The sequence below is a fragment of the Rhagoletis zephyria genome, unplaced genomic scaffold (assembly GCF_001687245.7).
Source record: "Rhagoletis zephyria isolate East Lansing unplaced genomic scaffold, Rhagoletis_zephyria_1.1 Rzeph_scaffold_00033, whole genome shotgun sequence".
NCBI classification, from domain to species: Eukaryota; Metazoa; Arthropoda; class Insecta; order Diptera; family Tephritidae; genus Rhagoletis; species Rhagoletis zephyria.
In genome coordinates, this window is record NW_016157117.1 from 137,654 (window position 1) to 163,579 (window position 25,926).

The window sequence follows — 25,926 nt, forward strand, 5'->3', positions numbered from 1 at the left end:
CTTATGTTTTATAAGTAGTGAAATAGGAGCAGCAGCAAACTTGCATAAGTGTACAGATACATATGTAAATAAATGCAACTTTGATAAAAAAAAGCTCAAAAGCAAAATATTTAAAAATTTGTGTAACATTGTAAAAGTTGTGTGTGCAAAAGGTGTTAAATTATAAAAGAAAATAACGAGCTTCAAGCTCGCCATTGTCATAATATAAGCCCACACTCAAAACCAAATATAAATACTACAAAACACAAAAATGTCCAAGCCAAAGCCCATGGAGATGTCCAATATGGATGTGGATTTCCACGAGCGCAAAGCAGAGCCCTTTCGGTTGGGCAGATTCCTGTACAACTCCGAAGAGGGTACTGTGATGGGACGTGATCGCACTTCGTGGGGTAAGTTTATAAGAGAGTTAAGATAGGACTCAGCATAAGATAAAGAGAAGAAAAAAAATATAATAAAAGTTTGCAAACCCTGAGGTCTAACGAGCCATTCAATGAACTTTGGAAGCTATGAAAAGCGCAGTCTGAGTTACGAAACCCCTAAAGGCTCATTCATCGTTCTAGTTCTAGAACTAAGGTTGAAGTGGAGTTGACAACTCAAAAACGTTTAGAACTTTTCTCAGTTGCTCTCCCAAAAAGAGAGAAATACAACAACAACCACATGGAGGAAAAGTTCTGAGCTAGAACTGTGAATACGCCTTAAGTATTTTAAAGACCAAACTAGAAAGAAAATTCTTTTTGATTGTTTATCCTTCCGACAGTTCAGGGGTTTGATGTTGTTTGGAAAAAATTTCCGCCAATTTTGGTTTGGAGAGAAACCGGTTGGCGGTTGCCTTCTTCCAGTGTCATTCGAAGATTCGTTCGAAGATACATCAAAATTCTTAACTTTAAGTTAATATTCTTTAGCGATGCTTCCTAGAAGTACTGAATTTGAGAAATGATTCAAAATACAGCCAGCCACTAAAGCGATCTGATGTATTTCCACTCTAGCGAAGCATTGGACGGATGAACAGATGGTTCGATAACTTTAGATGGCGTAGTAGAATATAGTTCTTTATATTCAGAACAAAGATTTCAATGACTAAGGAATAGAAGAACATAAATGAATGATAGATAGAGGTGTAACAACTGAAGCAAGAATCCAGTAAACTCAATCATGAACACCTGGAAATGGAGGAGAGTTTCCTGCTAGGAATTTTCCATAATACTCAAATTTATGATGCTGGATGCTACGTCGTTTTAGGTTTAAGTAGACTCTGCCATTAATGCAGTCGACTGGCTATATACGTACATAAGTGTGTACTAGTCTGATACTTTATAAAACTGGTGATATCAATCCTGATAGCTTATACAAAGAAACAACTACTTTGATTTTTATAAAGTTTTATAACCTACTCTGTAAAGATACAAAAATGTTAGACCCCATCTATCTTTTTTTATATTAAGGTGTACTTTATAGAAAACTTGGTAATAAGAATACCGTTTTTAAAAACATCAGTTCAAAGGAAGTTTTATATGAATGTCTGAAAGATATATCCTTTCGGCGTATGGCAATGATACCATACACAGAAAATTAACTAGAACTATGAGATCTTATAGGCAGTTCGAATAACCGACATGAGACATTCAGCCCTATCACCCTAGCTCTATGTGAATAAATCGTCGACATAATTTAGGTCATAGACAGAAGGCCCATTGTGTTACCACAGTTCGTGTCGCTGATGAATCTCACCAGGTGCCTTGCGTCGGTACCTGAAACCTCCCTAAGGTCGGCCAGGAGCAGTGAACCCAGCTGACGCAGCCTGCTTCTACACAGTGAAAAAATGAAATGACAAAAAATTTATTTCGTTAAAAAAATGCCATGTGGAACAAATTTAATGACAATTTTTCTTAACGTAGTTTTCCACATACATATAAAATAAATGGAAAACTTTGAGCGCTTTGAGCGACCTCTAAATATTTTTTGATTTCAAAATAAAAAAAGGGGTATAATTTTTTTCGATATAGAACAATCCTAGGCGGTGAGAGCATTAAATATCCGATTTTACTTATTTTGGATCATCCTAATGTAGATTCATAGATATTTGCATTAGGCTGTCCGTTATTTATCAAGTTGGTATTACTTCGTAAGCATGAGTCATCATAGCTATTACCGAAGTACGGCACATTAAAACTGGAATATTTGGGGAAATAAAAATCCAATCGCAACAAACGAAAATAAATTTGAAAGGATAAGGGTAATAATAAATGATGCTCTTAGTAGAAATAAGAAAAAAACAAGTAAGTAAGTCTAAGTTCGGACGGAGCCGAACATTAAATACCCGGCGCAAGTATTAAATATATGTTTTTCCCCTTTCCGAAAGCTACCGCTACGTGGTAAGCCAGGGTCTATCAATTTTGAATAAATTAGCGTCCTTAAATTTCGAAATATTGAAGTTTCAAGCATTTCTGAAAAGCGGCCGTAATTTTAGTCCGATTTCAATAATTTTCTACGTTTTTCTTCTATGTGGCAAGCACAATAACCATACCGAGTTTGGTACAAATTGGTATAACGGTTACCGAGATACATATATGTGATCATAATTGGGCGGTGCCACGCCCATTTTCCAAAATTTTATCATAAACGTATTTCTTGGTAAAGTATTGATGCAAGCATCAATTTTGAATAAATTAGTTTTAATATTTACTGATTTATCGAAGATTTTGTGTTGCTCTAAATTACCGTTATATGGGATGTGGGCGTGGTTATTGTCCGATTTTAAAAATTTTCGGCCATTTAGTATGCTGTATCAAGGCCAACAACTGTGCCAAGTTTGGAAGAAATTGGTGCACCGGTTACCAAGATATATACATGTACATACATTTTCCAAAAATTTATAATATTCTTATTTTTCCTCTGAAAATTATTGTAAATAACAATTTTGAGTGAATTATCTTCAGTAGTTACTAAAATATCGCAGTTTTCGTATTTCTGGAAATTACCGTTATATGGGAAGTGGGCGTGGTTAAAGTCCGATTTCGCCCATTTTCAATACCAACCTACCTTGGATTAAGGGAAACCTACATACCAAATTTCGTTGAGATATCTCAATTTTTGCTCGAGTTATCGTGTACACGGACAGACGGACACACGGACAGACGGACAGACGGACGGACAGACAGACATGGCTTAATCGATTTCTTTTTTCATCCTGATCATTTATGTATACATTTGTCTATATCTATCTCGATTCGTTTTGGCTGTTACAAACAACCGTTATGTGAACAAAATTAATATACCCTTGTGCACAAGTGCGCTCGGGTATAAAAATGCTTGTTCTCATAATATAACCTCAAATATCGCCATTTGGCACTTTGAGGTCAGGATAGAATTTAGCACAAAAAATTTTCAACAAACGATGTGTTTTACTCCGGTGGTAAAAAAAGGTCGAAATGTGTCAAACTGTGTTACATTTATAAAACAACTAAGAAACTTTATTAATTAATATGTCGCCTGTTGCTTCTATATCATACAAAAAAAGTAAAAACAAAAAAGTTCAAGTTTCATCTGGAATAACTTTTAAGGTAACGAATTTATTGAAAAATCATCTAAAACCTTTTTCGTAGAGCGTTCAATTTCCTACAAGAATCTATATCTCCCATTTCTATATAACTACCTAATGGTTCAGAAGTAAATGTGTGCAATGTAAATTGTAGCAAAATGTATTTGCAATGGGAAATAGATCGCCTTTGGGGCACGGTTTTACATCAAGATTAAAGCCTTTTTTTAGTCTTATATTTCATTTTACGTCAGAAACTAAAAATTTAGGGGGTGCTGTAAAAAAACAACTTGGTAAATAACGGATACCTAATATGCATATATGTATAAACGAAATCCTTTACCTACGTCAGAATAGAAAACCATATTTGGCTAAAAATAAATACAAAAGTTTAACCTTGAAGTGCGCTCGAGAACAAAATATCTAATCTTCTGAAATACACATTCACATTTTCTTCTATCAGCTTTTAATAATGATGTAATAAGTATTTTCAGCGTGATATAGAATTATAGAATGATCATTAATTTTTATTTATATGTCGCCAACAAACAAAAATTATGATCGTTTTTACGTGAAATTTGGCACACTAAACAAAGAAAGTGAAGTGAACACACCTTGAAACTTAAAAGCTTTTGCAAGTTGGAAGCATACTTAAAGCTACAAATTTAGCATCGATCGTGAAAAGTACTTATTTGTTTATTATATGCTAGCGGACGTACATTTATTATTAACGGCGAAATATAATTAAATAAGAATAATTATTTTCGCTGAAAGACAGCTGTTTTTCCCCAGCCAGACTATTAAAATTTTACAGTGTAAAATTGAAAATAAAAAAATCAATTAAATAGATAATTGTTTTTCAATGAAAAATGTGTTTTATATTGACTTGTAAAACAGCAATCGATCATGCATATTAAATATTGACAGTTATTGGTAATTTTTCGATCAACTGAAAAAGTGTATAGTTGATCTACAGATATGTACATATGTATGTACTGCCAACTTAAACAGATTCCAATCAGATCTCTACTTTCATGTATTACTAAATAGTACTATGAAAAAAATTTAAACGCTTACGTATGTACCTCTTCTTGTTCTTATTTGGCAGTACAAAAGGTTGATCAGTTTGAGCCTGATTACCAGCCTTCTTTGTAGAAAGTAAAGTCAACACTAAAGTTTTGATCCAAGCGAAGAGAGTATGAGGTTTGCATCAGAAACATTTCCAAGACAGATCTTGTTAAACTTGTGCTAAACCGGAAGCAGAAGAAAAATTCGCTGAAATTTTGTATTTATTTATTTTTTTTTTACTAAATAGACGATGTGAGCTTCAAATGGAAACAAAAAATGATTAATTTTATTCACTAAATTATTTTTATTTGTTTTGTTTTTAGTAGGGCTGTGCGATTAATTGATTACTCAAATTTTTAATTAATCATAAAGTAAATAACTCAATTATTCGATTAATTGGAAATTATGATTACTCAAAAGTTCAGTTACTCGAGTAATCAAGATTTTTGATTAACCAAAAACAAAAATATTTGAGTAATTTGCTTTATGATTAATCAACATTTCGAGTAAAATGAGTAATCAACATTTCAACTCTTTACATATGTATAAAGTAGCTAAAGTTCCTTGATACTTTGAAAACAACGTTTCTGTTTTCAAAAATTAAAACAAAAAATTTTTTTCATATACAGAATGTAAAAAAGAAAATAAGCATTTTCCAAAGCAAACTCTTTTAACGAGCAAAATTATTTTTTTTGAGTAATCATATTTCAAGTAACTCGATTAATTATCGTTTTGAGTAATCAAAATCTTGATTACTCGAGTAATTGATTAACCGAATAATTGATTAACCAACTTGCTCGAGTAATCGAATAATCGCACAGCCCTAGTCTTTAGCTATTAGTACAATTTTTAACGATTCTTCTAAGAGTTTTGAGGTTTTCTTTTTGCTATAACTCGCTCAATGAAGCCTTCCTGATCGTCAATTGTTCTTGGTTATGTACACCAATAAATTAACATATCCCCACAGAAAATAGCCGAGTAATATTAAGTCCCATGATCTTGCAGGCCGGTATATGGACTGCAGCTCCATGCTGTTGGAACCACCTTTCGGCTGGGGATCAATGTTTTCCATCTTTTGAAACAAAAAAATCATTAATCATTGTTCGATAACATATTCCATTGACCGTAACGTTAGCTCCAGCCGCATTTTTGAAGAAATGTGGTCCAACGATACCAGTATGCAAATCACACGAAACAGTCAGATTTTCTGGTTGAAATAGTGCTTCCGCTAACTGTTCAGGATTCGTCACACTACAAAATCTGCAATTTTCTTTATTGACGAAAATATTCAGACAAAAAGTAAATAGCTGCTGATTATTTTGACCACAAGTTGAAATTAACAGTTTGAAAATACAGTTTTTTCTTGGGAATGCACAGGTTTTTTTTAAGTTGGCAACACTAAAATCAGCAAAAGCTTGACTAGAAACTTGTATAGAAAAGTAACAGTATACCAAGAGATTAGAATTAAAATCAGCATAAAAACTTAAATATTTCCAAGAGTAGATACCCACTACTCATCTACTACATATCGCCCGCATTAATATGCTTTCTTGCAAATTTTGCATTTTCTGTTAACATCTAAAAATAACAGCCATAAATATCTACCATCGGAGCGTTTAAAAATCGAAAAAAATAAAAATAAAATAAAATATGGCATGCAAAGTGAACTAAGGCAAATGCGAGAGCGCATCATGCTGCCAAACCGAAGATGAATCGTATTGAGGCGTTGGTGCATTTTTGTGTACAAGTATATTTTGGCGCTCACCGCCGGCAATGACAGCAGCAACAGCAACAACATTAGAGTGTGCACATTAAAAAGTCTGCTACCCCCCGGTCATCGAAAAAGGCACAAATTCATAGTATTTATGTATGTATATAAACTTATACATACATATGTATGTGCATACAGTGGCGAAAATATAAATAGGGAAGAGACATTTTAGCATTCTTTGTAGCTCGTTGTCTAACAAAAACCATGTAAGTCAAAATTTCAGACTTTGCACAAAAATTAGGAAAATTCGACAAAGTTTAATTATTAGATAAATAAATCATTGTTATTTGGGATACAAAAAAGAGAAACGTATTTTTTTTATTTTGAAAATAAGTTTTTTTAGAGGTCGCGCTGGTCGGTTTTTTCTCAATTTTTTTTATTTTCCTGACATGTTAAAATTCAGGTAAAAATGTGGTTTTTGCATAGAATTACTCTGGTATTATTGGGGAACATTCCCTTAATTACATACCTGTCTTGGGTAGTTAGAATGGGCCTAATGCCCGAAAATATGCTCTCGAAAAGAGACTACAAAAATTGAAACGTTGCTACTGAACGATTTACGCGATGTCATGGGTTGGAACTTGTTATCAGGGGGTTTCAGGGGTTGATAATTAGGAATCTTAAGTCAGTTTTTCAAAATTTAAAATGGCGGATCCAAAATGGCGATTAATTTTTTTTTTTAAATTATTGGATTGGTTTGAAACCCCGCACTCGGGAGTTTTTGAGGTCGCCGATTACGAATCTGAAGTCAATTTTTTTTAATTAAAAATGGCGCATCCAATATGGCGATCAAATTAAAAAAAAATATTACTAAAATTAAAACGTTTATAATGAACGTTTTAAGCATTTTCAAGGGTTGAAACTCGTTACCAGTGAGTTTCTGGGGTTGCTGATTACAAATCTGTTTTCAGATTTTCACAATTCAAAATTTGCCTTCCCTATTTATATTTTCGCCACTGTATGCCCATATGTATGTGGCCGCATGTTGTAAATATGTAGCTCTCATTGGACAACTGAAAGCATAAAATTGTTAAATTTCTTTCTTAAGGCTGGTTTTCACTATGACAAATGCAGTGGCATTTGTAAGTGAAAACACATTGTCAAATGAGATCAAAAAGCGGTTTATCGATTAATTTGGATCACGTTAGGTTTTTGGTCGTGTACATGCACTTCGAAATCGGCTATCTGTCAGTTTTTGGCCCATAATATCATCGGCAAAGGTATGGATAAAGGAGATAAAGTTATGTCAAAATATGTCGCCAAATTTTTGTGTCAAAATATGACATAGTGAAAACCAGTCTTTACAATTTCGTATTACATGTTTACATATACATACGAGTACATATACATGCATATGTATTTATTAAGGAATGCCGCTTTGATGGCTCTTCCTCACGTTCGCTCATTCCACACAAATTATTTTTTTTTTTTTTACTAAATTGTAGTATCCAACAACTGTTTGTTTACTCAATGAAATACATATGTATTATACTTTTGTTTATATCAATACAAGCAAATTCATGTGTATGTATGTGTGTTTATTGTTTTAGCCAACAACTCACCTAACCTAACTTCTAACAGCAGCGCTGCGCTCCATTAACGTGCGTTGGTTGTAGTACCTAACATATTTTTGGGCTGCATTGGTTTCCATTTCAGTTAACATTTATACATATTTGCGTGGAGTTTGGGTTTGTTTTCAGTTACCTCCCTCGGTCATTAGCACGGTACTCTAAGCCAAGCGCAAGTGTGTTGTGGCCAAAATATGTATGTAGAATTTATGCGGCAACTTCACGCCTTATCTCACTGCATTCTTCACCAACTTTTGTTTGTACCGTTGTTTCTGTTTTTGTCATTTTCCAACCAACGCCACTTGCAATGCCGGTTAGACGGAGACAACTATCGCTAGCTAAACTGAATCATACGTATACTGCTTCATTGAGGTTAGATTATGTTGTGTACGTTTAAATTTTGTTTGTTACATTTTCTGGTCGAAACCAGAAGTAGTGCCTGCTCGTAGTATTTGAGTAGTGTGTTGCCGTAAGTTTTACTTGTTGAGTGACATAGCCGCGCCGCACCTGAAATCAGTGGGAGTGAGCAACGGTTTTTGGCGCACTATGCTTGGCGCTCATTCGATGACGGCGCTCTCAAGTGACCCGACTGGAAATTACTGTAACCGAAAAAGGAGAGTGCAATGAATATGCCTTGCAAAATTTAACCAAAAATCGCATAAACGGATTTTGAGAAAATAAAAAGTCATTTTTACCTTTCTGTCTTGTAAAAGTTTATCTTCTCTCCCTAGAGATTTAACTGCCTTTATGTTCTTTATAAGACAGTTTTCTAAGGTTTTTCGTTCCATGGACAATCTATCTCTGTTGGATTATACTTACGATGACCATTCGTGCAGATTTTGACGGGACAGTATCGATTTTGGGAAAATTGTTCGCCCGAATATTTTTTTTATAGTCGGGACGAATAACTGTCCCGATTTTTAATATTTGCACCTATTAAACCGCGATTTTCAGCGTAATTTAACAAGCGTTTCCCTGTACTCTGGCCCAAAAACCATTTTTTCGAACAAACGTGCTGCCAGCACTTTCGTTATCAAAAGAACATCCTTATTTCCTATGATATTTGGTTATGTTTTATTCTGTCAAACTGGTACTCTCGCTATATTGCAGTCTACAATTCTTGTCGAAATATTTTTTAAGGTTTTTACAATTATTTCTTAATTTTTTTAATCGCCTTAAAAAAGGAGGAGGTTATCAATTCTTCGGAATTTTTTATTTTTTTTTTTATGTACGTTAACCGATTTTCTTTTTTTAAAGGAAAGGTTGTGCTTCAGAAGGGGTCCCATACTAATTTGGGTTAGATCCGACAATTGGATTATGAAGAAATTACCGGTAACATTAAATTTTTATGTAAGAATTGAAGTCTATTTTGTTTTTTTTGCGTAAAAAATACTTGTTTCCTTAATGAAGTTCTGCCAACGCTGCCCATGCNGAAGCCTTCGGCATAGCCGAAGACAGCGCTGCTCTTACTTGTTAATATAATCTTTGCCACTAGTTCGCTAAAATAAGCAACACTTACCTGAAATAGTAGAACATAACGGCAGTCATTTTTGCATACCTAACTAAAAAAAAGCTCTCTTTGGATTATGACGGTCCTCTAGCAAACGAGCGACACATATAAAATCTACCTCGGAACTTTATTTTCTGCTACGATTATTTACGTCTTTTTTGGGCTTACCTCATTTCTAGCCCTGACGCTGCCATCTGTCCATGCTTTTATCTCGACAGGGATGGGATTTGAGTTGTTCTTAGCCTTTTCGTAGACCAGAAGGTCTTAAGTCTGTACTAAATGTAATTTTTCATGCATGAGGCATATTTATTCCAAGAGGTAGTCGTTTACCCCATTTTTTACGTACCAATTTCTTTATAATAGATACATATTTTTTTGTCTGGGTTAATTAATATCTTATAATCCATTAATTGATTTATATTTTTAATTCAGTTTTTGCCAACCATAGGTCGAGTTATAATCAAAGAAGGTAAATTAGGAACGAAATAATGCCATGCCTGGGTGCATCCTGAATACCTAAATTTTAAATTCTTGAAAACTCTTCTAAATATTTGCCCATAAATTTGTTCAAAAAATTTCCCTCTATCATCTCGTTCGATGGATTGTGAGTCATAGACGAATAGAGTAGTATGTATACTCAAGTCAGTATATTTCATCTCACATATGGTCCCTTCAATTCTCACTCATGTTAACAAGCAATAATTGCGAAATTGAATTAGTCACATTTAAGATCGCGCAGATCAGCTGGTACTCAACGACAGCTGCGTAATGTAATTATGATTATTGGGCAAAGAATGAGCTTAGACAAATGTAATGAATCATTTAACCCCTTCGACTTCACAAGCCATTGATTAATACGTCGACGCCTTTTGCGGACAACTCAGCGTTCGCAATGCCCACTTAAGATGGGCAGTAAAAAAAAAATTGACTTTGTATTGTTAATTTAATGGAGGCAATTTGTGAGCAATTGGGGGAACTCAACGATGGAAGAGATTTGACGCTACAGAGAAAAACTGAGCGCAAATTTATTTTTTAGCAGATACACGCTCTTTACATTTAAGATTTATTTTGGAGTATCAACAGACCAACTAAATACTAATTATTCCGCTTTTTCGCTCTTCTTTTTCACAGCAAAGATCGGCATATTCTACACAGTCTTCTATGGCGTGTTGGCCGCACTAGTGGCCATTTGTATGTGGGTCTTTTTTCAAACGCTTGATCCGCGCATACCCAAATGGACCTTGGATAGTTCCATAATCGGCACAAATCCAGGTGAGATGAAATATTTCAAATAAACACTCTCAACTATGTTGCTAAGACCGCGCAATTCTTAATAGGTCTTGGATTCCGCCCTTTACCGCCAGCGGACAATGTGGAAAGTACACTGATTTGGTACAAAGGCACGCAGCACGAAAACTACAAGCACTGGACGGATTCGTTGGATGATTTCTTGGCAGGTGAGCCCACATCACATGCGCCTAATTTATTTTATATGACTTTCTCCTAAAACTTCGCCGCTTTCCTATTTGCAGTCTACAAAGTGCCTGGCTTAACACCTGGCCGCGGTCAGAACATCTACAACTGTGACTACAATCAACCGCCACCAAAGGGACAAGTTTGCGATGTGGACATTAAAACGTGGGAGCCTTGCACTAAGGAGAATAACTACAGTTATCACAAGAGTTCACCATGTGTATTCTTGAAGTTGAATAAAATTTATGGCTGGATACCTGAATTCTATAATGATTCAAAGGATTTGCCGGTTAATATGCCAACGAGCTTGAAAACTTACATCGCTGAAATTGAAACATCGCAAAGTCACAAGGTTACTGTTGCATAACTAGTGTTACTTTTCTTTTTACCTATTAAGTATATATAATCACTAAAAGATATTTTTTTTTTACAGTTGAACACCATTTGGGTCTCATGCCAGGGCGAGAACCCCGCAGATGAAGAGAATATTGGTCCAGTCAACTACTTGCCAATTCGTGGCTTCCCCGGATATTTTTATCCCTATCAGAACTCAGAGGGTTACCTCAGTCCGCTCGTGGCTGTGCACTTCGAGCGACCGAAGCGTAGGTTTATTTAAGTAGTTATTGAAAAACTTAGAGTCCGATAATTGTGTGTAGAGCATTTGGCTTTACTGATGAAAGCATAAAGTTGCCATAGTGTTCCTGCGCTTCGATCATCAGTTATTTCAACAATTATTTAAAAAAAAAACTTTGATAAGATATCTATTAGATATAAAACTCAGGCACTGAACAGGCTTCTAAAATAGATACGAGTACTTCAAACTGCTGGAGCCAAAAAACGTAGGTTAGGTTAGGTTAGGTTTTGGTGGCAGAGCCACGAAGGGGGCTCACTTAAACATCTAATAGTCCATTGTGATGCCACATTACACAAATTTTTAGAGCGGTAACTGTGTTAAAAACTAAGAGAAGCGCTGAATGCTCACAACAAAGTTCCGCAGACAGCTGATGTCCACTCCGGAGAGCCCCTCGGGAGTGTTGAAGAAATGCGCACCGAACTGCATAAACCTTAATCTAGCGAAAGTCGGGCAGTTGAGGAGGAAGTGCTGAGATGATTCCACCTCGTCTTCGAGACAGCTGCGGCAGTAGGGATCTGTGGCGATCTTGAGTCGCACCCGGTGGGTTCCTATAGGACAATGTCCGGTCGGTACACCTGTAAGAATCGAGAGCTGGCGCTTAGCCAGCTGCAGTAGCTCCCTTGACCGCCAGCGGACCCCAACCGGCCAGAAGGACCTTGCAGCTTTGCAAGTCGGAGTTTTTGCCCAGCACTCGCTGAGCCGACTGTAAGTCCATCTGCTCAGGAGCAGACCGCAGGTTGCCAAAGGAGCTCCTATTCCCTCCCTATCCGAGGTGATGGCCACACGGGTGCCCTGCTTAGCCAGTTGATCAGACCCGCAATGTCCAGTGATATCTCTGTGACCTGCGAACCAGATCAGCTTGATCTGGAAGTATTCCGAGGTAGTTGAGAGAGAGGCCAGACATTCCCCGACCAGTTTTGAGCATACCATTAGCGATCCCAGCACCCTGATTGCCGCCTGGCTATCAGTGTAGATATTTACCATCCTCCAAAAACGTAACCGAAAAGAGTTTCGAACACGAATATGTTTCCATTGGCCTTAAAGCGGCAATGGGTACTGCCTTGCCTGCGAGCAAAGCTCTTTTAAGCTTTCTATATATTTTGTGTAGGCGCAATCGGAGTAAACAGGGTTGCTTAAGTAGCTTAAAGGAAATTTTACCCGACTGGAGCGTTCTTTCGCCGCTCGTTTACAAAAATACAAAGCTATGCATATTTGCATGCTCGTTAATCCCAAGAAAAGCAGAAGCAAACTGTTACTGGACCGTTAAATGCTGACCGTTAAATACGCCACTGAATAATAAGAAAGTTTCATCAAAATTAAATTTTTTTTCAGAATTTTTAGTAAAATTTTAAGTTTGGATTTTAATAGCCCACGGTTCTGGGGATTTTCTTCCACATGCATAGCTAAAGTATTAAAAATCAATGTGAATTCTTAGACACTTGGAACTTGCATTTGTTTACACTAAAATTTAATTTTTTGAAGAAAATTTCCTTAGAAATTTAAACTTTTACTTTATGAATTCTTTGTCGTTTTTGGGTCACCCTATAATTTCTTTGAAGGAACAGGAAAATCGATTTTCTTCAAAATTGTTGGTTTCTCTGTTGTTTTTGTTGGCTTTATCTATTAATAATTTCTTTTTGTTTTAACTGTAACTCTCCTAGCAAATGATCCAAGGCATTTTCATGTACAATCAATCCTTTCTTTCCCATACTATGTGCTCACAAAGTTCATTAAAAAAAAAATTCAAATAGTTAGCTAGGGAAGGCAATTTATTTCCTAATTTACTCGGACTCTTCTGTTTTTTTCCCCCTTTTTCTTTTTTTGTCCAAATCACTAATAAACTGATCTCGCTTTACAGGCGGCATCATCATCAATGTCGAATGCAAGGCATGGGCACGCAACATCATCCACGATCGCAAGGAGAAACTAGGTTCCGTACATTTTGAGTTGCTGATCGATTAACAGAGTGTGGGCAAGATTTTTAATATTTACAACGTTTAAAAACCACCAACGCGTTCGCGAACGATGGTCACATATTGCGAAGGCGCACATAAATACACACCACACAAAGCGCAAGTGCGAGTAGCATAGATTTTCAGCATTATTGTAAAACATAAAAATTTATACATAAACACATACATAAGTATAACTATTAAAAATTAAGGAGCTATGCAGTCGAACGATTACTCTCTATTATATACATATAAAAAAATATGAAAAAAAAAACATAAAACACACACATGCATACCGAAATTTGTAAGATAATTAATGGGTTCTATGTATATTTATGAAAATTGCTGCTGTATATTTTTTTAATTTAATTTATCAACTTTATTGCTGTTAGTTTATGTGTTTTCTGTTTGTTTATCTTTTAAGTTGATTATGTCATTACATATGTGTAAGAAAAAGAAAAAAAAAGAGGAAAACAAATTATAGTACATAACCAATGCGTTATACCAAATGATTGCATGTAAATTTTTAGTCTACTTTGAACAACTTTGTCCCTATATCCAGTACATACACTATATGCCACATATGGGAGAAGTATGTACATACATACATACATGAAATAATTTACAATCTTTCGACAATCCTAACTTCTTCTAGACAAATCGTGAAACTTTAAATGAAGTACATACATATAGTTACATAATTATAAGTAAAATCACAATCTTGGTTGTATAAACATAGCGGGCATTTTAAATATACATGCGTACATATATAAACGGACACTAAATAGTATGTGTAGTCTCCTCTAAAAATCTAAAGTATGTAGCTCCATCCTCGGTAACACAACCAAAGTAGATATAAATAAATAAATGTATGTAAAACATGGTTACATACATATAATAGACAAATACACAAGCATATATTTATTATTGTATTTTAAGTTAACTGCCATTACTTTTTCGAACATTTGCAGTAATGATCCGCTTAGAATTAGCTGCACAGTTTTTAGGTTTCCAAGCGAAAAAATTAGCTATCTCATGTACCAGGACTTTCAAATGGGTCCCAGATGATAAAAAATGTTGTTAAAAAAAATTTGGAATTTGAAATTCGGGATTTGGTGTCCAAGTATCTACATTTTACATTCTGCAATCGAAGTTCAAGAAAAAAGCTGCACAATACCTGTGAAATTATTTGTTAAGAAAGTGGTTTCTTGTTGGCTAAAAGTTCCAGTAAAATTATTTTAAAACGAATGCAAACACCAGTGCCAGTACAGATTTATTACAATAAAAAATTAGTAAAAATAAATAAAAAATAAATTAAAAAAATAAAAATTAATTAAAATTAATTTTTGTCTTCTGGATTAAATTTCGTATAGGCATATTCAGTGAAGTTTATTTCTCAAATACCCCTGTGAATATCCCAGAAATTTAACATTTTTTATCTACAGTGGCAATACTTAATATTCGAGATTGCTAGGCATTTTGTTTAAAATTTTAAAGAAAAAAAACTTCTTCAGCGATGCATATTTGTGGAAATTTTTTAGTATGCAAAATATCGGGATGGATAAATCGGGATTTTTTACCAGATCAACAGACAATTGAATGGAAAAGGTGGCTTTACAACAATTTGTTAAAGTATTTAAGACTTCAAAATCGCCAGTTTATATAACGAAAATGCTTATAGATTTTTATTTGCTGAGCACAAATAATAAATAAATAATAATTTGCGGTACTTTAACTAGATTCTCTGCACTCTTGTAAAAATTTCAACCCCTGGAGTTTCGGTACTGCAAATCGTGGCTTTAGGTTTTTAGTATGTATTTGGACGGAAAATTTGTTCAAACAATTCTGCTGAGGTGCATTTTTTTTAACTTTAATTTTAAATTTTGAATTCAGTCGCGGACAAAAAATTTTCTATTCGTCGGATATTCGGAGAATTTAGAAATTTTGTAGACTCAAATTTTAAGAAATTGTTGAGGTATTTTCTTCTTTAGGCACCAATTAAAATAGTTTGAAATTTGTTTATAGACATACACAAGTATATATGTATGTATGTATGTTCATTAAGAGGTTCTTTAAAATATCAACGTCTAAGTTTTGTATAAGGTTTGCGTACAAAATAATGACATTCACGTAAATTTCAAAATTTTAAACAAATTTTAAGGGGCCGCTATCAGGATTTGAAAAAAAAAATGAATTTTTTTAAATCGTAACATTCGAAAAAAATTGGATCTTTAAATTTTAAATATTATTGAAGCTTATGCACATAAATTCATAAACTCGCTGAATTATAGCTGGTCAAAGTCAAAATTTTTTCAAACCCTGACCCTAAATTTTGTTATTATATTTTGAAAATTTCGTGTATGTTTTTATTTTTTACGTAAACCAAATATTTTTAATGACCAGCCTAATGTGCATACATACCTAAATATGTATATCATATGTGAAAAATTGCATATTTTCGATTCGTACGAATAAAAGAATATGTCCCATACTTTGAAACTTAATAAAATTTACAAATTTGCTTCTTATAAACTTACGAAACAAATTATGCGTTCGAAAAATCAAAAAACTAAAATAAAATTTAAACCTAGAATTTTTAAGTTCAGGATTTATCGCATACCTTGTATATTTGTAACTCTAAAAAGACATGTCCAGCAGGAGCAGAGCCTACAAAGAAACAAAAAAAGAATAATGCATATAAGGGAATCACTTTATGTTATTACACTTTTTGTTTTTGTAAATTAATAATTATTTAATTTGCTTAGTCTTAAAATTAAGAAGAAAAAAATTCCTACATACATATATAATTACATACGTCTGCATAAAGAAAAGTTTTGTCGTTTTCGATTCTACCAAAAAAATGTTGCCCCTTCTTGGCCCTCTTTGAATAAACGCTAAGGAGAGATGCTAAACTGAGATGTGAAAATTTTTTGGTAGAAAAGAAAACATCATTAGTGTTGTGAATGGTCATGCCGCCAACAACGTCGCACTATGGGTTCCTGTGTGGAAAAAATTCAAAAAGATGAAAACTTAAAAACTTTTTTTTTCATATTTTGTATATTTAGCATTGCATGGGGGCTTCGAAAAGCTGAATCTAATTTCTTTGTATGCTATAAACTCTTCAAGGACTTCATATGTCCTTATTCTTTCAAAAGCTTCATGCAATCTAGATTAAAGAAATTCAAGATGGTGAATACAAAATGGTGAATAAAAAAGTATATAGTCCTTTTTGGAAACTTTTTGCAGCCATTTTTATTTTTCTAAATTCGTATCACATGGTCCGTGAAGTTTCATTATACCAATTTTCAGCTTCATAGGCTAAATGTTTGTGAGATATTGAATTTTTTCCGCTTTTCGTTGATATGGAACCACTGTGCGCCGTTTATAAAACCAACACTTTCATACAAACCCACACACACAAAAACTGGCAAACTACATACTACTTAGCGGTTAAAAAAAAAAAAAATCAAACACCTAGTAATGTACAAGTAGAATGAATCCAAATGATGGTCCCAACTATTTGATAAACAAATTATTGTAAGTTAAATAAATAAACACGTTATACGTTAGAAGTATAAAGTTAACTGAAGGTCAATAAAACTATTAAAAAAAAAACTAACAACAATAAGAAAGTCTTCTTCAACATTATAAACGCTAAGGGCATGAGTTCACCGACACAAGAACATACATATATACATATGCATGAATTTACATTAGACCGCACCACAAAAAAACATCGCTTTTAATTTAAAATATTTTTGCAAGGCAATTTCGAACGAAAACTCTTTTCTGAGTTCTTACCACACTGATATAAGTTAATTAAAGCTCGCCAAAAATAATTAAACTTTTGCTAAGGAAGTAAGTATTTCGTTTATTCCAGCAAGAAAAGGTGATCCCTAGGAACGTAAAAAATTATGTTTCAAAAATGCTTCGGAAAATACTTTACACTAAGAGGTGTACGACGAATTTGTTTGCCTCTAAGGTGTTGCGGTCTAATGTACATATAAGTAGTATATACATACATATTTAGTCTAATCAATACAATCCGAAGTGCGTTAAAAAAGTATCAGCAAAATTATGCGCATACAAAGACAATTCATTTACTTCGTATTTGTTTTAATAAGTTTTTCTTTTTAACTTAATTTCGTAACTCGCACAACAAGCCATACTGATAAGATAAACTCAAATCGAAAATTAAATCGGTATAACCGCCAACCGGCAACGAGATAAATATCTCCAAAGACGTAAGCAGCTCATACTGGTTATGACAGCTAGCAACTTTTAGACACTTATCACTTTTAAGTAAAAAAAAAAAATTGCCTCACATGAAAAGGCAAAATACTTAAGTTGAGCTAATTTTAATCAACTGCAGGTACTCGATGTACGTAAATAAGTAAAAAAAAACACTTATTGCCTAACAATTAGCAGTGATTTTAAGGCCAGCGACAAGTAGTCGAAGAAACAAATATGATAAGCCTAAAGTAAACACTTTAAGGGCCGTCTCTTCAACTTTAAAGCTCACTTTATATTTAAAGATTGGATTAAAAACAAAGCTATGTCTCAAGTTAAGCATTTCTCTAATCGGTTTTCGACGTATGTATGTTTCTTGGTTGTAAACCAATTTAAACCCGATAATAAAATGCCTTACTTTAGAGACAATCATAAATTTGAATGCAACCTTTAAATATAAAGTGAGCTTTAAAGTTACAGGTTACTTGATAAAACTGCCGTAAAACTATTTATAGTCTTTTTCTTCTTCATGGCTGGCGCTGCAACCGCTTAAGCTATTTTCGCCGCTATTTTTCTATGCTAACAGAGGTCAATTAGAAATGCCAACAGATGCCAATTAGAAATGCCAAGTGAGGTTAAGTCCTTATCCACCTGATCTCTCCAGGGCCAACAGGCTCGCAAACAATTTTAATTTTTTTCTTAATATGTATTTCATTTAAATTTTGGCAGCTGACTACAAATATACAACCTAACTGCTGATAGTTAAACTCGGTTTAACCCACCTAGATTGGGCGTTAAAACTTAGTTCAAACTACGTTTAAACTTGCCAGAAAAACTACACACTTTATATGGTACAAGAAAATTTGTATTATTTTGAGAGATATATCGTTACCTAAAGGTTAAAAGGTGCCAAGTCCATTTTTTTTTTAAGTTGTTTCGGAGAGACAAAAAATCTATGTAGTTTTGCATTACCTGTCATTCTGCATTAAAAAATTAATTTTGAAAAAAATGGCCTTGGCACCTTTTCTACTTTAGGTAGCGATATGTATTTAAAAGCCGAAGTTTTGGTATGCAAGCCATGAGCTGAGTGTTCCAATCAAATTCAATATCTACTCTTTTTTTTCTTGCTTCACAGCAGTTTGTCTATTTGTGCCGAATCTGAAAAACTTCGGCAATCGCTTCTGCCCTTTGCAATTTGCATTTATTCATACTTGCTCTAGATTTCTCTTCAAAGAGCGGCCTTCGCCACACTCTTGTCCGCAAAGTTTCGTCTCTCTAAGTCGTTTTTTAAACTTGAAAGCCTGTTCCGGACTGAAGGTTAGTTAGTCGATTTCTGTAAATCTCGTACATTTTAAAGCATCCCTAGCAACGCGATCGTTGTAAATAGGACGTCAACTTGCCACTTACCTGACCCACTAAATAAACGTAGCATTGGCCATTCATTGTAGTCCCTTTACGCAAGCACTCTATTAATAAAATTGCTTGGCTATACCACAAAATGGTAGCCATCATCTTCGATGCCGGCTATTCCACTTTGAATATCTTTGTTGGCCTTTCTCCGATTTTTATTCCCTGCCTAGACTCGTGCTTAAACTCCGGATTATACTAGCGCATCCAGGATTCACGATCGATTCCAACTCCAAAAAATCTTTACAACTATCCAATCGTGGGTACTTGAATAGTGATGTCAGCATTCGCAATACCCAAAGCGTGCAAATTCTTGATCACAGGCTTCTTCAACGTTTTTGCGCCCTTCGAGTGGTCGCACATGATAACATGATTTCTGTATGTCGATGAAGGGCTATATTATTATAACAGCACAAAAGTTGTCCAAACTATTTTAGGAATGTTGCTGAAGTGACAATCCTTGGCCAGATATACAAATGGGTCATTCCGGTTACGTATGTACCTATACCCAGCTGTAGTGAGAACGAGAGAGCTCTGCTTTTCAATTGTCAACCGAATCCAAAGTAGACCTCTTGATAAGAGAAACATGAATAATGCTTTGGAAGCTGTGTATTGCCATCAGAACTAGAGGTGGTTACCAAAAATCAGAACAATAAGTCAACAGGAAGAGTAGGAAATTCCAATTACTACTAGATTTGACCCAAAGAAGGCTCAAAACGACCCAAACGGGTGAGCAATAGTGGGTTAAAATGTTCTACAAATTTAAAAGCCATTAAATTTTACTATAGACCTTTAAAGAAAAGATTTTTGGTAAAGGTAGTTTTACGCGAGATATTTCAAATAATTTAGATCAACTTGAGATCGAGTTAGGAAAACTTCAATACACTGTAAAAAAAAAAAAATTGTGTCGTTTAGGGACAAAACGGCAAGTGGTACATTATTCTAGAGCTCTTTCTCTCTGATAATTACCATACCGCTTTGGTGTCTTTCTTTAATCGTTTCATTTTGTTGCACAGCGCAATATGAGATACAATTGGAAGACATGAAATTAAACGGAAATAATGTTTTATACGGTGTTTACATGAGCCGATTAGTTGAATCAAAAGTTGGCTGCCCCCAACTTCTTTGGAAGCGATTACTTAAAGGCCGTTCACACCGGGCGATTGTTGCTCTCAACTAAAAGTTGCCTGTAAAATCGCCTCAGGTAAACACCGTGTATGAGAATCAACTGTAATCAGTTCTTACAAATTGTATGATTCCCATTATGTACTCCGTGGAGCAATCCATTGGAGTAGTTTTGTGCTACTCTGATGTAATACACAGATGGAGTATATGGTCCAGCCCTAGGACATAGCAATGTTAATTGGACCACATTTTTTATATGCATTTCGGTTAATTTTGGAGTACTTCTTGGCCCTTAGGGAGTACTCTTTACATGCGTTCATGGTTAGCTATGAGCGCTACTGTCGCCACTTTGTATTCTCTGATCATGATATTAACAAAATAGGTTCTAGTTAATAAAAGATCACTAAGAAGAGAACCCCACTTGGATATTACGCTGACAAATAAACCTTTTTCGAGAAATAGCAATCTGCATATGTGTGCATATTTATTTATTTATTTACATATTTATAATATACTAGTATGTATTTATAATACCAATGCTTTGGATTTTAAAACACATGTCTACACATAACTAACATAACACATCTCTAAACATAAGTACAGCCCTTTTTTGCTATGCTTTTTAAATAATAAAAAATATAATGCGTAAGCCACAAAATGCAAAAACCTGTCGAGCGGGTTTTCAAAATATTTTGTAAGAATTAAAATGCAATCAAATAAAATACAATTCGATGCAACAAATGTGGTATGAACCCTGCTGTCTATGGTATGAGAAATAACTCGAGGTTGTAGAGGTTAAAATAAATACAAAATCATATAAATATTGAACAAAAAAATCAATCTAATTTATATTTGCACTTTTTGAAAGAAAAAAAAAAACTAACACTAAACGTAAAAAAAAATTCTCAATAAGCTTTATGAAAACTTCGTTAGCACTTGTAGCCATCTAACAACAATATCAATTACTATGAAAAATAAGCCCAGCATAAAATTATTAATGCAATTTTGAACGAAATATCTTTTTAATTTCTATCTTCTTTTAAAATTTCGGAGTTGCTTGTTTTATATACACATTTAATTTCCTTTCTTCTAAGTATTTCAAAAACGTTCATACTTTAACGAAAGAATATGCATTTAGAATATATTTCCAAAATGGTTATCGACATAAAAATATGTATGTAAGTAGTAGTTCTTCAGCAGAGCTCCAAGCATATTGCTATTTTTTCATATACTCGTACATACAAAAAACGATATGCATTTTTTATTAACAAAAAAAAATACAAATTTTCATACTGAGTAAAGCCACGTCGAGGTATCCTCGAAAATTTCGCCAAGTTACGGATTTTCGAAAAGAGAGTATATCGTTTTAGAGTGCTTACAATCTTTATGCTAGTATATAAATAATTTGAAAAATTTTTTATATTTTTCCATGTTATTGGCCATAATGTTTTACAGCATGACAAAATTGAACGATTAATTTGGCCTTAATTCTAAAAGATTGCGCACCTACTAGAAAAATATTTACACTTCCTTATACAAAGAGTATCGGAAATGTGTTCCGAATTCAAAGAAAATCGTATGATAAGATTAAAGAAATTTCTGAACTCGTAAATAACAGTCTGTAGAACTGAACCAAATTAAATTTCAAATATCCTTTTCAAAATTTATCCTTGTATATGCTTCCACATCCTTTTTCGTTTATTACTTTAGGATAATAAAATATTAACTAAAAAGGCTTCTGCAATACTTATTTGCCCTTGTGATAAAAAAAAAAAATTATGTTCTTCAGAATTTGCTCTTTAATTTGATACCCATATTGCTATTTTACATTGCGCTAATTTTTTATTTTTTTACCCCTAAAATTTCAAATTCTTTAAAAAAAAAACTTGACGCCTCTAGTTTCGTGAGTTATTTTCCGTACATTTTTAATTTTGGTTTTTGTCGCACGATGTTATCATAAAATTTTGTAAAGGAATCGATGTGTGCCCATTACATTGACCCTTAGAAAATATGGCGAAAATTCCACATGCCATTTGCTTAATTCATGTAAAGTAGAAGCATTAAAAAAGGTACTGTAAAAATTATTATTTCTAACAATTCGACAATGTTGTTTTTTTTAGGAAGTGTTAAGATTTTTCTACCTAAAAGTATGCAGAATTATATATATTTGTCATGTTCCGAATAGAAATGCGTAGATGATATCGGATTTTTTTCAAAATATGATTAAGATTATAGGAACTATGCAATTATATATGTATATCTATTTTTTTTTTCAAAATTCGTGACAGCGGTATTTTCGAGTCTCACTGGACATGGCTTTCCGCCACTAATATACACCAATTTTTTCGCTATTTCAAGCAAAGAAGCATTTAAAAAAGCCAAACCGTGGCGTATAACATTGCAAGTAACAATAATAACTTTTGCTAATATATTATTATTATTATTAAAAAAAATTATGCAGTTTTATTAACAATTTGAAAATTTTAAAACCAGTAGGTATGTATGTAAGTATATCGAGCATGTATTAATGTAGATAGTACAAAATTAACAACATCAAAAAAGTATTGAAATTGCTTTTGCTTTTAAATACTACATAGTACATTAGACCATAACACCTAACAAACAAATAAATAAAAAATTCACCGTAGATCTGAGTCTAAGGTAATTTGCAAAGCAATTTCGGAAAAAAACATTTTTTCTTAATAATTCTATTGCAATGATCGTAATCCCTCCAAAGCAAAAGTTTAATGATTTTTGGTGAGATTTAATATATTGACATTAGGGTGGTACGTTAAGGTGATAAGAACTGATGGGTAAGTACTAGAATGGGGTACTTGTGGTCAATGAACTTTGGTGCAAATGTATATTCTCCACGACACAAGAACACCAATATATCATATAAACTTTAGGATCAAACTGTATATTGCCGAAGATAAGGCGCCAAATGTAAAAGGGCGATCCCTACGTTCGGAAAAAATAAAAAAATTGTATTTCGAAATTGTCTTCCAAAAACACTTTAGACTTAGGGGTGTTCGGCAAACTTTCGTTTCTGGTACGGTCTATGTATAATACGTGATCTCAGATTGTATTGCACCCGAAAAATCGCACTATCTACAGCAGAGCCGGCCACACAAATGACACAACATCTGCATAATTGTGCGTGCCAAGCATGTAAGAATCGAATCATTACTGCAGTGAAAAGCTGAACTAGTATGCACAAATTCACACCAGTTCGTTATTATACAATAATTATACCAGTTCGTCGTAGAAAAAAGTAAACTACTTACTTGATAGAAATTCTAGTTCGAAAACTGGAAGTCATATCAATTCTCCGCAGTGAAACCAGCCAGAAAAATACCAGTTCATTAACTAGTATGTGCTAAAGCGACGGCCTAACATTTTGACGATTTCGAACAATTTACACGATCAGCGACATCTGTCTTTGGAGTACCAAAGTTAAAACTTAAATGCAGTTAATTTCTTTCCTCTCAAGGACTGGCGATGCTGGTTCTAAGATCTCAGATTTGAGGTGATTAAAGTAAAGTAAGTCAATTATTTCAACAATTTAAATATAAATTAGTAACTGTAAATTTTATTTCATTAGGAAAAGACCTAAATACTCAAATACCATAAAAAATTAAATGATATATATTTTTTTCTTATTAAAACAGTATAAATAAAAAAAAAAATATATATATAAAATTTAAAAATTGCATAAAAAAATAAAAATTCATTTAGAAACCAAAATAAAAAAGTCCTCTGTCGGAGATTTGAATTCGGATCTCTCGAATGATTTGCCAGAGCTTTGCCCTGTTGGCCATTGATCGTCGCGAGCAAACTGGCATACTTCTGCAAGATTTAGACCTCAATATTTTTTTTTTGTGTGAAATATGTTTTTTTATATCGTCGATGTTTATGCAAACCCGCCCATCGCCCAGTTGCAAAACCGCCTAAATCGCCGTTGTGGCAAAATTGAAATTTGGTAACCCTGAACTCCAGGCATCGAGATTTATGCATAAAAATCCTAAAATCGTTATTAAAGCAAGAGATTTTTAAAATAATAGCTAGAGAAAATATCGCCTCTCAAGGCAATGCCCTCAAAGAAAAACCGCTTTGACGCTCTCCTGTAAAATTTGAGTGCCGTAGGATGGGCGGTTTTTCAATTGGTCGATGGGCGCTTTTGCAAAAACATCGACGATATTCTTTATCCAAAAAAAAAGAAGACACCATTTTTTTTATTTCATTATAAAACTCCAAACTGTCGAAAAAAAATTCCGAAATTGTGAACTGACAGAGAAGTATTTTCTTTTTTTCAATTTTTTGCAGCTAATAAAGTATTTGTCGGAGAAAATCAGTTAAGTAATCAAAATCTCACACTTTAATGGAAAGCCGATAATTATGCACATTTTGATTACTTAACGGATTTTATTCGATAAATAGTTTATTAACTGCAAACAAATTTAAAATAGATACATCCCTGTGGGTTCAAAATTTCGCAGATTTTTTATTTTTTTGGAGATTTTCGATAATTATGAAATAAAAAATGGGCTTCTGTTTTTCGATAAAGAATAAAAAAATATATATATTTCACACCAAAAAATATATTCAGGTGTAAATCTTGCATGGAATGACCCTTATGATTTTCACGATAATGATACTAGCATGCATTTCTACTGGTAGGGTGCTGATGCAGGAGCGGACAATTGACATCTCCTATGCCACTGCATGTTAAAAATACCAGCCCCTAACATTGAAGAAGTATACAACGTGAACTAGTTGGTCTGAAGCGCTAACTGGTAGGATTCTAGTTCAAAACTAGTAGCTTTCCCTGCAAGGGATAACATCGTGCTTACACATCGTTATGACTCGTGTACAACTCGATCGTGAGAACGAAGCAATCATGAAAGGGCGACCAAAATTGGCCAACAAAAAACCAATTGTGTTCCATCCTGACAGTGCCAGGCCACACACATCTTTGTTGACTCGGCAACAGATTGACGGAACTTGGTTGGGCAGTTTCAATGCATCCCACATTGGACCGTTTGACTTTAATTTGTAGAAAAAAAAAAATCGACCGACCGCAAGAGCCACTGCAAATCAGTTTGCCAAGTTTTTCGCCAATAAACTACAGAAGTCCTACACCGATGAAATTAGGTCCATTCAATATCAAAAAATTGTTACGAATTGTTACTAGTACTTGCAAGTTTTTACTGGAAATGCATTCAATAACCCAAAATATTTTCAAGAGAGCGAATTCGAGAGCGTAACAACCCGAGAGAGCTGCAAATTCTTGCAAGTAAAAATTTTACCAGCAGGAATTTGCAGGAGTCAAAAAGTAAGGTTATGTTTCATATTCAAATGTAATCAAACTTTTTAGGAGGATGATTTGATGAAACATAATTAGTGAAATGAAAATATGGATGAAAATTTAAATCTATTGTACATTTTTTTTTATTTTTATGACGATGGGAACCATTCCCAATTAAAAAGAAAATTGCGCACCAAAACTTAACCGTCAAAAAGTGTCCAAATGGCTTAAGTTGCGAGTTTTTACTAATTTTGCGTTCAATAACTTTTTCTGAAAATTTTCTCTTGCTCTAAATTTTACTCTCTATTTTTCTTTTACGCTCTCGCTGCAAGTACTTACTGGAAA

General features: G+C 33.9%; 2 protein-coding genes across 16 annotated transcripts in view; one reads left to right on the forward strand and one right to left on the reverse strand.

Annotated features, from left to right (window-relative positions):
- The window catches only part of nrv2 (nervana 2), a 29,386-nt gene extending 15,401 nt beyond the window's left edge, over positions 1-13,985 (forward strand). For 11 of the 12 annotated variants that reach the window (XM_017618293.1, XM_017618229.1, XM_017618244.1 and 8 more), the window contains 6 exons: positions 27-389; positions 10,584-10,724; positions 10,790-10,909; positions 10,985-11,277; positions 11,359-11,527; positions 13,418-13,985. In XM_017618293.1, the coding sequence (XP_017473782.1) occupies positions 251-389; positions 10,584-10,724; positions 10,790-10,909; positions 10,985-11,277; positions 11,359-11,527; positions 13,418-13,521 (966 nt within the window). In that variant the 5' untranslated portion in view covers positions 27-250 and the 3' untranslated portion in view covers positions 13,522-13,985. The remainder of the gene's footprint in view (positions 1-26; positions 390-10,583; positions 10,725-10,789; positions 10,910-10,984; positions 11,278-11,358; positions 11,528-13,417) is intronic. The other variant, XM_017618305.1, reaches the window with a different exon arrangement.
- LOC108364486 (uncharacterized protein KIAA0513) overlaps positions 1-25,926 on the reverse strand; it is a 187,505-nt gene that overhangs the window by 29,949 nt on the left and 131,630 nt on the right. For 2 of the 4 annotated variants that reach the window (XR_001847766.1, XR_001847765.1), the window contains 2 exons: positions 16,132-16,178; positions 7,937-8,449 (listed from right to left, as the gene is read on the reverse strand). Coding sequence is in view for 1 of the 4 variants with exons in the window: in XM_017618189.1 (XP_017473678.1) it covers positions 16,132-16,178 (47 nt within the window). In the remaining 3 variants the exon portion in view is untranslated. The remainder of the gene's footprint in view (positions 1-7,936; positions 8,450-16,131; positions 16,179-25,926) is intronic. The other 2 variants (XR_001847767.1, XM_017618189.1) reach the window with 1 other exon arrangement.